Source organism: Triticum dicoccoides, chromosome 5B (genome assembly GCF_002162155.2).
Source record: "Triticum dicoccoides isolate Atlit2015 ecotype Zavitan chromosome 5B, WEW_v2.0, whole genome shotgun sequence".
NCBI lineage: Eukaryota > Viridiplantae > Streptophyta > Magnoliopsida > Poales > Poaceae > Triticum > Triticum dicoccoides.
This window is the reverse complement of record NC_041389.1, coordinates 694,368,547-694,381,942: the sequence shown is the minus strand read 5'-3', so window position 1 is coordinate 694,381,942 and position 13,396 is coordinate 694,368,547. Positions and strand designations below refer to the sequence as shown.

The 13,396-nt window shown below is 42.7% G+C and overlaps 1 protein-coding gene across 1 annotated transcript; it reads right to left on the bottom strand.

Annotated features, from left to right (window-relative positions):
* Positions 1-4,932: 4,932 nt before the first annotated feature.
* Positions 4,933-12,250, bottom strand: LOC119312709 (nicotinate phosphoribosyltransferase 1-like). Its single transcript, XM_037588463.1, has 15 exons — positions 11,972-12,250; positions 11,067-11,211; positions 10,621-10,740; positions 10,398-10,532; positions 10,259-10,320; positions 9,840-9,915; positions 8,889-8,990; positions 8,214-8,330; positions 7,712-7,770; positions 6,820-6,994; positions 6,206-6,340; positions 6,013-6,111; positions 5,768-5,876; positions 5,504-5,616; positions 4,933-5,408 (listed from the first exon to the last, which is right to left on the bottom strand). The coding sequence occupies exons 1-15, from the start codon at positions 12,130-12,132 to the stop codon at positions 5,331-5,333; spliced, it is 1,686 nt and encodes a 561-aa protein (XP_037444360.1). The 5' UTR covers positions 12,133-12,250; the 3' UTR covers positions 4,933-5,330.
* Between the last annotated feature and the right edge of the window lie 1,146 nt (positions 12,251-13,396).

The window sequence follows — 13,396 nt, the reverse complement described above, 5'->3', positions numbered from 1 at the left end:
TTTGTGTGGAACATGGTATAATCCATGAGAGGAAGCCTCCCTACTCACCTCAGTCAAATGGGGTGGCCAAAAGAAAGAACCGTACTCTAACTGATTTGGTTAACACCATATTAGACACATCGGGTCTCTCCAAGGCATGGTGGGGGGAGGCGATATTGACAGCATGTCATGTCCTAAACCGAGTCCCCACAAAAAACAAAGAGATAACTCCATTCGAGGAATGGGAGAAGAAAAGGTTAAAACTCTCTTATCTGCGAACATGGGGTTGTTTGGCGGAAGTCAATGTTCCAATTCCAAAGAAGCGGAAGCTTGGACCAAAGACTGTGGATTGTGTTTTCCTGGGATATGCTTTTCATAGCATTGGCTATAGATTCTTGGTTGTAAAATCTGAGGTACCTGACATGCATGTCGGTACGATCATGGAGTCGAATGATGCGACCTTCTTTGAAGATATCTTTCCCATGAAGGATATGGCTACCTCATCTAATCAGGAGATGCCTAGTTCATCGAATCAGGAACCAGTTACAATTACTGAACCTGCCATTTTGATGGAACACTTTGAAAGTCCTGTGGAGGAGAACAACGAAGTTCCTACTAGGAGCAAGAGACAGAGGACTACAAAGTTCTTTGGTGATGATTTTCTTGTGTATCTCATATATGACACTTCTAGTTCTATTTCAGAGGCCTATGCATCTGAAGATGCTGACTACTGGAAGGAAATAGTTCGTAGCGAGATGGATTCCATCTTGGCGAATGAAACTTGGGAGATAATTGATCGTCCTTATGGGTGCAAACCTATAGGATGCAAATGGGTATTCAAGAAGAAGCTTAGGCCTGATGGTACTATCAAAAATAACAAGGCTTGGCTCGTGGCTAAGGGTTATACCCAAAAGGAAGGTGAAGACTTCTTTAATACTTACTCACCTGTGGCTCGATTGACCACTATTCGAGTTCTACTTTCACTAGCTACCTCACATGGTCTTCTCGTTCATCAAATGGATGTTAAGACTGCTTTCCTAAATGGAGAGTTCGATGAGGAAATTTATATGGAACAACCAGATGGGTTTGTAATAGATGGTCAGGAAGGGAAAGTGTGCAAGTTGCTGAAGTCTTTGTATGGACTCAAGCAAGCACCCAAACAGTGGCATGAGAAGTTCGAAAGAACTTTAACAGTTGCAGGCTTTGTTGTGAACGAAACTGACAAATGTGTGTACTATCGCTATGGTGGGGGCGAGGGAGTTATGCTTTGCTTGTATGTTGATGACATACTGATTTTCGGAACAAATCTGAATGTTATTAAGAAGGTCAAGGAGTTCCTATCTCGATGTTTTGAGATGAAGGATTTAGGAGTGGCTGATGTCATTCTGAACATCAAGTTGTTGAGAGATGATGATGGTGGGATTACATTGCTTTAATCTCACTATGTGGAAAAGATCTTGAGTCGCTTTGGCTATAGTGACTGCAAGCCCTCTCCAACACCATATGATGCTAGCGTGCTGCTTCGAAAGAATCGAAGAATTACTAGAAATCAATTGAAGTATTCTCAGATTATTGGCTCGCTTATGTACTTAGCCAGTGCTACAAGACCTGACATCTCTTTTGCTGTTAGCAAACTGAGTCGGTTTGTCTCAAAACCAGGAGATGTGCATTGGAAAGCTCTAGAGAGAGTTTTGCGTTATTTGAAAGGCACTGCGAATTATGGAATTCACTACACCGGGCACCCAAAGGTGCTTGAAGGGTATAGTGACTCAAACTGGATCTCAGATGCTGATGAGATAAAGGCCACGAGCGGATATGTATTCACTCATGGAGGTGGCGCTGTTTCTTGAAAGTCTTGCAAGCAGACCATCTTAACGAGGTCAACAATGGAAGCAGAACTCACAGCACTAGATACAGCTACGGTCGAAGCAGATTGGCTTCGTCGGCTCTTCGCGTGCTGCCTGTTCACTTCGTCTCCCTCCGTTTCTTCACCTCCCAGCGCAACATGTTCGCGTCCCTCTCCTGTGCCTATATAAGAGAGGTCGCTCCTCTCCCGAGAGACACATCAGAAGGTCCTCTTCCTCTCGCCACACAGTTCCTGAGCACCGCGCTGCTGCTACAATCTTCCCCATCCCGGCTTGCGGCGTGCACCGCAGGTCGGGACAGTAGGCCTCTGAAACCGCACCTTTTGAGTCATGTACGGGAGAAGGGTGATAAGGTTTTTGGGGAGCGCTTCGCCCGACTACTAGCTTCTTCGTCACGGACGCCCCGGACTCCGACGACTACTTCCCCGACGTCCACGACCTCCTCGACGACATGGCTGGCGATGACACCAACCCCAAGTCCAGCGCTTCTGCTGCTGCTACCCCGTACGTGTTCGTCCCCTTTCTATTAGAGGTTCTGCTACAGTTCCTTGTTCTAGTATTTTCTCTAGATATGTTAGACTCTATCTCATATATGCATCTTGCTATACTGTCTGCTCAAGATATGTTTAGTTACGGTACATATATGAAGATGTTGTTTACTTCTCTTTGTCAAATCGCATGGCTTGTTTTATCACTGCTATACTAGTCATGCTTTATCTAGTATTTCTGTTAATAAAATCACTCGATAAATTGCTCATATTTCCAACAGTATTTTGATAAAATGTAGTTATATCATTTCGATCGATGTAGTTGATTTGGAATGCAGTGCAATTTGTGTTATGCTTTGTGCAATGCAATATGCATGTCCAACTGTCAATGATGGTGATGGGCCATGTGAAAGTGAAACATAAAATTTATATAATCTTATTATTTTACCAAAATTTTCACTATTACTTTGAAAGTTGGAGACATGATTTTTCATGAGGTTCCGGTTAATAGGTACCTGCGCAAGATGGATCAGATTTGGACTCAACTGTTTCCATAAGGATCGTCCTTCGTACTCTATTTCCTCTTGGCCAGCCGGGAGAGCGGATCTGTTTTAGCACTGAAACGTTGAATTGATCATTTCACTGGGACAGGACACTGAGCGCAACAAGAACGAAATTAAACAAGGAGTAGTGCTGGAAATTGACAAACCACCCGAACCAAGTGAGCACATAGCATACAGCATAGCATGTCTTCCTCTCCTCTTCTACCTTGAGACAAGTAAGAAAACATACATAAAAAAGCAAAAGATCACAGTGAAGGATTCCAGACTTCAGAGGATTCGACTTCAAATTCAAAACCAACCTATTAGATTATATAGCACCACATCTTGGCCGCCGAGGATTTCAGACATGAACACGATCGTACGCAGCACACATCCTCTCCTGAGAAGAAGAAGAAGAAAATGGAAGGAAACATTGACGAGTGAACTGAAAATGGCATACCAATCTAGGATATGATCATCTGCTCCGTCACCTCCATCGTGGTTGCAGCTTCTTCACCTGCAGATCTCTGCGTTGGAGGGGCTGCGCACGCACACCTTGGCGTACCTGTGGCAGGCCTTGCAGTGGAGGTGCCACGTGCCCACGGACACCGTCGACGACGCGAACCGCGCGCCGCAGTGCGCGCACCGCGCCGGGCACGGGAACCTCCTGCTGTTCCTGCTCCCCTGGCGCCGCGGCGGCGTGTCCGTGTCCGTGCCGGATCCCTCGTCCTTGGGCGTGTGGGCTGCGGAGGCTGCCGCTGGCGGTGGTCCGCTGTGGTTGCCGGGCTTCGCGTGAGAGTCAGACGCCGGCGTGTGACGCGTGTCCTTGCTGGCTTGCTCGGCCTTGGGCGCGTGGGCGGCCGGTGGCGGTGGCCGGCCGGCTGTGAGACGTGTCGCCGGCGCCGGCTCGCCGCTTGTCGTCGTCCCTGGGCGCGTTGTTGGCGGCCGGAGATGGTGGTCGGCTGTGGTTGCTGCGCTTAGCGGCCGGAGCGGGAGGCGCCGGTGGGCGGGGTCGCGGCGACGGCGTCGGGGCAGAGCGCGGCTTGGTGACTCCCGTGGCCGCGGCGACGGTGGGCGCCGGCGGGTGGCGGACCGAGAGCGCCCCCCATGCCTGCTGGAGCAGCTTGAACGCGCCGTCGGCGGCTTCAGACCGATTCTTGTCCGGGTGCAGGGTAAGGCAGAGCCGGCGGTAACGCCGCTTGATGTCGTCGTGCGTGACACCCCCACCACCGGTCGGCAGCGACGTCCGGGCGCCGACGCTGAGGACGGCGTACCAGTTCCTGCCGCTGGCGCGGGAGGCGGCCGCGGCGGCGTGGACCTCGTAGGCGGCGAGGGCGTGCGCGAGCCCCGGGAGCGACCGGCAGCGCGCCTGGGCCTCCCGCGCCGCCCGGAGCGCCCCGGCCACGTCGCCGACGAGGAAGCGCTGCTCGGCGAGCCTGTGAAGCCTCTCCGCCGCATCCACCGCGCTGCCGCCGCCGCTCCTTCCGCCGGCCGCCATGGGATCGAAACTAAACATGTGTACGTACGTTGCGGTGTGTCCATGGGGCAGGCAGCGTCCACCATATATGGACTCCCGGAGAGGCGAATCCGACTCTGTTAGGACTTAGGAGCTCCGAATCCGATTCATATGTGAAGCTGAGTACTCGTACGTACGAGGAAACAAATCCAATTTAAGTCCACGCCACTTATACACAAGATAAAGACCTCTTTGGTTTAAAAAAAACAGAGGAAATTAGAAGATTCCATTACGTAGGAATTTCTCTATAAATTTGGTTTAGGAATGAAAACCATATGAATCTTCCCTATAGTTTAGTTTGCATACAATTTCAAAGAAAAATTTCCATCGGAGTCCAACCTCATGGTTATTTTCCTTCATTTCTATTCCTTCGTTAATTTGAACTAAAACGACGCCAGTTATTTTCAAACGGAGGGAGTAGGAGTACATAACAACTATGGCATGCACCTAATCCTTCAGAAAATCTCCTACATTTTTCCTATGAATATAATCAAACAACTCAGTAGTACAAATTCATGTAGGATTTAACATGGCATGGCATCTCAATTCTATGTTTTTTTCCTATTTATACATTTTAGAATCATGTGAATCAAAGACACCCCAAGTCCCTAACACAATGTATACCAGAGTGCAGTTCATAGAAAGTGAGGCAAAGATAGTTTCCATATTTCACCTCAGCTTCTCACCATTATTTTTTTCATATCCTTGCAAGAGATTATTTTTTTTCAAAGCACAACAGCATGGTACTCTGTTAAGTCGATAGTGCATACACTGGTGTGATGCTTGTTGAGCACATGAGCACTATATATGTTGAGGCCGTGTCCTTTCGACATGAACACCTTCCAGTGTATCGTGGAAGATACACATGCGTTATTCTTGAAAGAAAAAACAGGCTATGGGGATTCGATCCGGTGCTGGATGCTCCCGTTGTCATCTTTCTTCATTGAAGTTCGCCGACTGGAGCTTCGTTGAGCCACAGGAAATGGATGAAATCGTAGAGCTGGGCGCTCACGCTCACCTGATCAAGAGGCGCGCAGAGCGCATGTGCGTGGTGAGATTGAGATGCAAGGGGATCAGATAAGTGACATCAAGCTTAATAGTAATTGACCGAACCTTGTATGGTGTTGGATTTAACTTCCTCAGATGGTCCGGCCTCATCCGTTCCAACTGACGCATGCACCGACTCCTGTTCTCATTGAGGGATGGCAGCTCCTCCCTTTGTACGGCTACGCATTGACAAGAGGATACAGATTGGCATCAATGTCCTTTTCAACTTGAGACACACAAGTTATGATTTATGACGCATACATTCAGATGGACCAGATTCAGTACTGAGATATGTAGAACAGTAGAAGGTACTTGAGTGGATACACATACATGAATTTCCAGGCCAGTAGCACTTCAACAACTCCTCGACATGCTGTGGAACAACATGAGCTCTCTTTGACTCAATGAAAGGGTGACGACACAGAATCCTCTCACCAACCTATCAAGGAATGCAATAATGATCAAGCCCACAAACGTATAAATATCTGCTAACTAATTATAAGTAAATGCTTGGTAGCAGAGACACATTATTTGATGCAGGCTTACTGCCCAAGCGTAACATGAATACTGTTTACCTTTGGGCTTGGCTCGTCTTGTCCGGTCATTATATCAACTAAAGGATAACCTTCTTTTCCATACAATCTGTAGCATCGTTTTTTACATGGTATCGATACCTGGAGCATAGACCTACAAATTAGTCATTCTGGTACACCAGAGGTTGCTAAAGCTATATCTTTTCACTTTGAATACTAGTACTAACATATATACCTTTGTGACATCTTCGGAGAGTTTAATACGAGGCTGTTTGTTAATTTCAACTAACTTGAATACACAACCAAGTGCTGCTTGTGCATAGCAGGTAACTAGGTAGGTGCCAATGCCAAATGAGTCTACCTCATGACCCTACACAAAAAGTCAATAGTCATTCACCAAGCCATCGACCGTGGTGAAGGCACAAAAACAGATGTCTTTGAGCAGAGCAGATGCATATCCATCAAATTCACAGGCATGTTAAGCGCTGGATTTCAATACAGCAAAAGTTTCATTCAGCAGATGATAGACTGATACCAAGTATTTTGAAGCAAACCTTAAACTTTGTAGTAAGTTGTCAATTGCCAGGACCAGCTGGGTAAGTTTACTCTTAATATTTATCTAAATTAGTTTTACAATTCTGGGCATACTTTTTACTCACTATCACGGTTAATCTTAATTAAAACTAACGAAGACTGTTGTAAAACCACCAAATGACCAAAACCATTAACAAGTAGCAACCATCTGAATGTAAAATTGTTGAAAAACTTTCATTAACAAGTAGAAACTTAATAATAGCTCGAAAGGTGTGGTATGCAGCAAACTATCTGGACTTCTAGAGTACAGCTTACCTGCTTGTTCAATGCATCAATTGTTTCTTCATTGAGATCATTGCTTGCTGTAATATTTGTTTTTCCAAAGCCAACAACCCCAAATTCTTTTTCAATTGCACAGAAGAACTTGCGTGTCTCGATAGACAGATATGCTAAATCACCAGAGTCTAACCTAATTCCAACTGCCTTATACCTGAAACGGAAAGTTTTCATTAATGCTTAACAACTAAGGTTTATGAATCAACAATAGATTCAAATTTCAGCTCAAATATGTAAGTGTGATAAGGAAATTGAATATAGGCACTAGCCAGACCTATCAACTAAATCCATCCCTTCTTTTAAATCATTTGTTGTTCAAACAGCAGCTAACATGTTGCGGGCAGATCTTACTCCTAAAGTTCAGCAAGGGATGTAATTAAATTCCTAAAGTAACCAAAAAATGCAATCAAGAAAGCTAAATTTCTAAAGCAAAGGGATGAGCCAGTATAATCAGTTGGTGTTTCTGCTTATGCTCAAGATGATTGTTCAAAATACAGGAGAGACTTGATAATAATTAATGTTACATATCACAACAAGGGCGCATGGTTGGTATCAAATGTCTACGCTGTGAGGTCTGGGCTCAACAAATTAGGCATCAGTGACCCATTAGGTATGAAAAATAAAGCTAGTCCATGCCTATGAATTCAAACATGCAACTTTTATGTATAATGGAAGAAAAACTCAAAATAAACAAACTATACGCATGTAGAAACTATTAAGTATCTGAAAAGTATTAGCAAGGAAACACACCCAGGAGAAAACTTCATTTTATTTTGTGTTATCATCAGCTATAACTTCACATGTAACAGAAGCAAGTTGGGCGAATAAGAAGAAAATATTAAAATACAAAGAAGTGGTGAGGCAATAGTACCCCATATCATTGAGGGCTAAAGCAACAGCGCAGAAGTTTGGCACTCCGCTTCTCATGACCTAGCAACGATACATACTTAAACATCAACCGTGCTCATATATAACCTGAGTTAATGCATTAGTTCTGTCAAGGTCAGTCCTGAAATAACTAGAGTATAATTGTTAAAGTCAAGGGGACATATTTTAAAAGAAAAGGAAAATTGTAGGGGAGGCCCCTACAGTAGCACATTTTAAATTTGGCTTGGATAATAATTTAAAACAGTTACATGAACAGAAGATTCAACATATATGGGCTAGATATACATATTTTAATCCATAACCATAAAAGAAGGAACATACAGAAACAAGTCAGTTTAAGCATGTCACAGAAAACATGTTTTAAGTAATAATGAATTATTACTGCATCGACAAAGTTAGTCAGCTTAAAAAAACTATTGAACAGATGAATATGTAGGCCATGCCGTAGAAAGCGAGTACACTAATGCAGAGCAAGATTAACTAACATCGTATGTGTCCACCAGGGCCAGGAAGGAGTTTGGAAATGCCAGTGCATATGACGTGAATGCAGCCAATTCACTTTGATTTGTTTCGCCAAAGGAACCACGCAATGAACTAGCATCCTGAAAAGAAGAATGTAAGGACAGACCTTGAATACTTAAACATAAATTACTAGCCATAAGTTCTATAGAAACAAGTTACAGAGGGATTATGTATCAACTTGCAAGGAAGATAACCTTCATGGATAAGTATAATATTTCTGATATGGAATCTGTATAATTAAACTGTAAAGCTACACTGTTATGCTTAATAGTTTGCAAGTGGTACTTTGACAACTAGTCACCTCAAATTCAACTATACTCCCTCCGTCCGGAAATACTCGTCATCAAAATGAATAAAAGGGGATGTATCTAGATGTATTTTAGTTCTAGATACATCCCTTTTTATCCATTTTGATGACAAGTATTTTCGGACGGAGGGAGTACCTCTTAATCTCTTATTCTAATAGGCCAGATAAGATGACAAGAATTGTATCAAGTTTGTTCACTAAAAAAGCATTTAAATAGGTACAGCCAATCACAAGCATCAAACAATGTTTAAATTATCAAGAGGAAAAGTTTATATAAAACTTCAGTAACATGAGCAAAGGAATTAACAAAATAACTGGTATTTTATCACACCTGAATCTTAACCAGCCAATTCTGCACTAGAGAGACAAAATTTTCACATTTGTTCGAACCATCAGAGCTAGAAAGTGCTTTGTCAATGATTTCATCAAGACCCTACAGTCAACGAATACATTAGCAAAGAAGACCCCTGGTATAAAAGAGATTTAGTTCTCACCCAAAAAAAAAATTGACGAAATTCAGGATCAAACAAATTTAATGAAAGTTGCAAGGTTCATGATGTAAAACATATTGCATCTTGTACATTTACCTGATGGGTTTCTTTTTTAAATGGTCAGATCTATTGTGTCTTAACTGGGTGAAAATTAAGTGACTTAGATTTTTGCTCATACAAGCCAGATGCTATTATTAACTACTTCCCCTGTCCCATACTTGTTGTCGCTCAAACGGATGTATCTAGCACTGAAATACGTCTAGATACATTTACTTCAGCGACAACTAATATGGAACAGAGGGAGTATTTGATAATCATACGCTTAGCTTTGCTCACCAAATATATATACTTTTTTTCACTATTTGCATTTGAATATCAATGTCAAAGGGATTGACTAATATCAACAGATTGATGAATGATTTATGTTCATCTATGTATTCAATACAAGTGCAACTGGTTAGCAAATTTTGGCCCAAATGCGTACTCTATATCTGGATAGATCCTTCCTCGAAGTATAAAATAGTTGGTCCAAACTGGAATTGCGCAAGATGAAAAGAGGGGAACTAGAGGAAGAAGCTAGCTTGTGCTAGATGAATGGCAATAAACACAATCTATGTCGGATACATTCTGGAGAACATCAAGCCTATCCATGAAGAATTATTAGAACATGGCAGATGTTTCTTTCCTGGACAGGAATGATATTTCAACAATTAAACAACAAAGTTGAAGCAAGTCCCAAACACCAGCAATTTTTTTCATAAGCATAGCAAGACTTGAAAGTAACTACTAACCAGGAAAGAGCTCACAAATGCATGTGAGTGAGTCCCACGTATTGGTATCCCGAACAACCTTCCTGCTGCAACATTGCTGCCCGGGTAGGAATGTCAGGTTATTGCTTATTATGATAAATATCTGTTTGGATAAGCATTGTACGGCCTTCGGTATAACTTCAAGTTGGTTCACATGTTCAAGTATTGAGTAAGAATATTTATCATCTAATGATGACTTAACATAGTTTTTTTTATAGTCCAGTTCAAGAAACCATGTGATCCTAATCTAGAGAGTTAACAATAGTCTGCATCAGTAGCAGAAGAAACCCAAAAATATATCGCCTATGAAGACATAACAAAAAAGTTTGAAGGCAGATAGAAAGAGACTATGGGAAAATTGTAAAGGTACATATTATGATCATTGTGTGAGCAGATCATACCTTGTTGCATCAAATCCTCCCATATAAGAATATCTTGATGCACTGATTCCTCCATCCGGCCCCTGATAGATGTGTGCTCACAAGTCCATGTTAAGGATAATGAATCAAAAGAAGCAAAATGAAACAAAGTAAGACCCACTTGAGCCCGTCGAAGTCCAAATTCAAGTAAATTCTTTGGCTTTCCTGCTACAAGGCGGTGCCTTGCAGCATTTGTAGTAACCAACGAAGCATAGTTCACCAGACTTAAAAATGGAGTTTCAAGAAGTTGAACAACCTGGGACCAAAATTAGAAGGCAAAAGTAAACAAAAAGGTAAATACAACAACTATAGTATTTTTTTCCTAACCAGCTCCTGGTACTTACCGCAACTGGTCCTTCGATTATCATCAGTGGAACCTTAGGGAACACAGCAGAACCCTCAGGGATGGCATAAACCTCAACATCTGAGCAGTCAATCGAACTGAGGTACTCAAAGAAGCCATCCTACCAAAATAAAAGTAAGCATACAGGTTTAGTTGCACACAAAGATGAAAGTGATTATCTAAACAAGAATGAGTCTACTTAAGAGTGACAACTAAAATTATATTGTGGATTTTGTTTGCTCATTGGCATTTTGGATGGTGGATCGGTTCAGGGGGCATCTAGAAGGATCCCTTTAGTACCCACTACCCTGATCCTCCCACTTGTATGAGCATTCAACTCAACTAAACCCATTCATACATGAGCATGAGCATGATCTGGACAGAGTGCAGGATTCCCATAAAATGATCCACATGTTTTCTATAACACCGGCATTCCAATAATCCTACCTCACATGTAGGCAGTGCAGTCCGCAGAAAATTGATTTCCTCTTCTTTGAACTTGAAGTTGGCAATAAACCGTATACACTCTTCAAGGCCGCCAAAGACGGTGAACTCACCAGCAAAGGGGCTCTTCCGGAAGTAAAGATCAAAGCTGAAAACAGTGGCTCACAATAAACATCAACAAGCATAAGAGCATGATAATTCAATCAGAAGAATGACAGGTAGAAGAACGCCTGTAAAAGAATCTCGCATTTCCAGGCAGGGGATACAGAGAAACTGTCTGCCTTGGTGCACATGGCTGGCCTCATCCATATGGTCCTAATTAACACTGCAGCTATGCTTGATATAACCTCCAGAAACAGTACGCTTGTAACGTGTGCGTGCAATTGCTTGGTATAGACTATTTACATTGTCTTTAAATTGGCTAGCAAGGTTGTTACTAGGTTTACTGCTTGCTTTTATCAATGGTGGGTATCACTGAATCTCCACATATATTCCATCAGCATAAGTTTTCGTCTTAGATTCTGCTCAGGCTACATCAAACACGGTTTATTTATTTCTCCCAATAAGAACGACCGCCAATCCGCAATAACGGAGCAACCGCCAAAATATCCACCACACAAGTTTTATACATCGAACCTAATAGTCCCTTAAATGGAACACTTGACTCGCTAACAGAATTAACAGACAGACATCACACGGGTCCAAATTTGACTGCACGAAAGCTCCCGGAGGTCGAATCCGGGACACGGACGCACAGAACAGATCCTCAACTTCAGCAGCAAACTGGGCCTCCCCCGCGCCTGATTCGGCCCACTGCTCCTCAACCGTCACTCCGCCGCGGAGCTCGACAGCAAACGGCGCGCATACAGTAGAGCTAGCTGGGGTTGGGTGAGTTTGAGGGCGCTTACACGGCGCGGTCGAGGTGCTTGCCGGCCTTCCAGTAGGCGTAGGCCATGGAGAACTGGTAGAGGTCGGTGAGCAGGGGCGTGACCATCGGGTTCGTCGGCCGCGGCACCGCGCCCCCGCCGCCGGCGCGCACGTCCCCGTTCGCCAGCGCCGCCGCGGCCATCTTCCCGGGAGGAGGGGGGCGGAGCAGCGGTGGTGGTAGTGGTTGTGGGAGAGCGGAGAGGCCGGAGTGGAGCGGGGTGGGGGAGGGAGGGGAATCTCGCAGGCAGCCGATGGTACTGCGAAGTGCGAAGAGGAAACTGGAGAAAGGGGAATCCTATTCCCCGCGCGGGCCGGCGGATAGCGACCCGACGCGCACCCCCCCGCCCCCGGTAATGGGCCAACCCATTTGTCTGTTATACAACATGTTTCTACCCGTTTTCTGTCTCTCTTTTTCCTTTTTCCTTTTTTTTCTTTTCTGTTCTTTCTTTTTCATGTTTCTTCTACTTTTCATTTAAATTGGAAAAATCTTTTGTGAAACTTTCGCAATTTTAAAATTCATATAACTTTTCGAAAATCTATACTAATTTTGAAATTCGTGTTTTATTAAATTGTACGAACACTTTTTGAAATTTCTGGACAATTTTGAAGATCCCAAGCATTTTTCAAACTTCATAAATATTTATTGAAATTTCTGAAAATTTCATGAAATGTAAAACACATTTTAAACTTTGCAAACATTTATCGTCTCCGCAACCATTTAATGAAATTCGTGAAATTTTTTAAACTTTATGAAAATTTTATAAAATTCGTGAAGATTTTTTGAATGCATGATCATTTGTTGAAATTCATGAATATTTTCAATCACGTTTTTATAAATCACGAATAGTTTTTAAATTTTGTGAACTTTTTTAGAATTTGCTAAAAAAATTAAATTCGTGTATATTTCTAAAAAATATTAACATTGTTCAAATTCGTTAAAAATTGAATTTGGAACATTTTTTGGAAACCTGGAAATTTTTTATTTTCGTGATTAAAAATGAAAATCATGAGCATTTTGTGAAATTCAGATTTTTTTTAATTCCTGACCATTTTTTATAGAAGTTTAAAAGAGGAAAATGTGTAATAAAAAAGGAGGGGCACACCCACCCCGAATATGGGCTGGCCACCCCGCGGGAGCGCAACTTTCCCTCTTTACTGACCACATTTTTGGGTTATTTGTTTTTGATTTTTTTTCCTCGAGTTTATGGATTATGCTTGGTGTTTCCTATGTTTTTCTCAGGAAAAAAATTCTGTTTTTTTAATGCATGTAGCACACATGTGCTTTTTTATCTTCCAAAAAAGTGAAAAGAAACTCTACTTCTGGTTTTTGGTTTATTTCCTGGTTTACGATATTTTCTGGTTTCCTTTTTCCCAAAAAAATTGGTCTTTCGTTGTTTTTTGTTTTT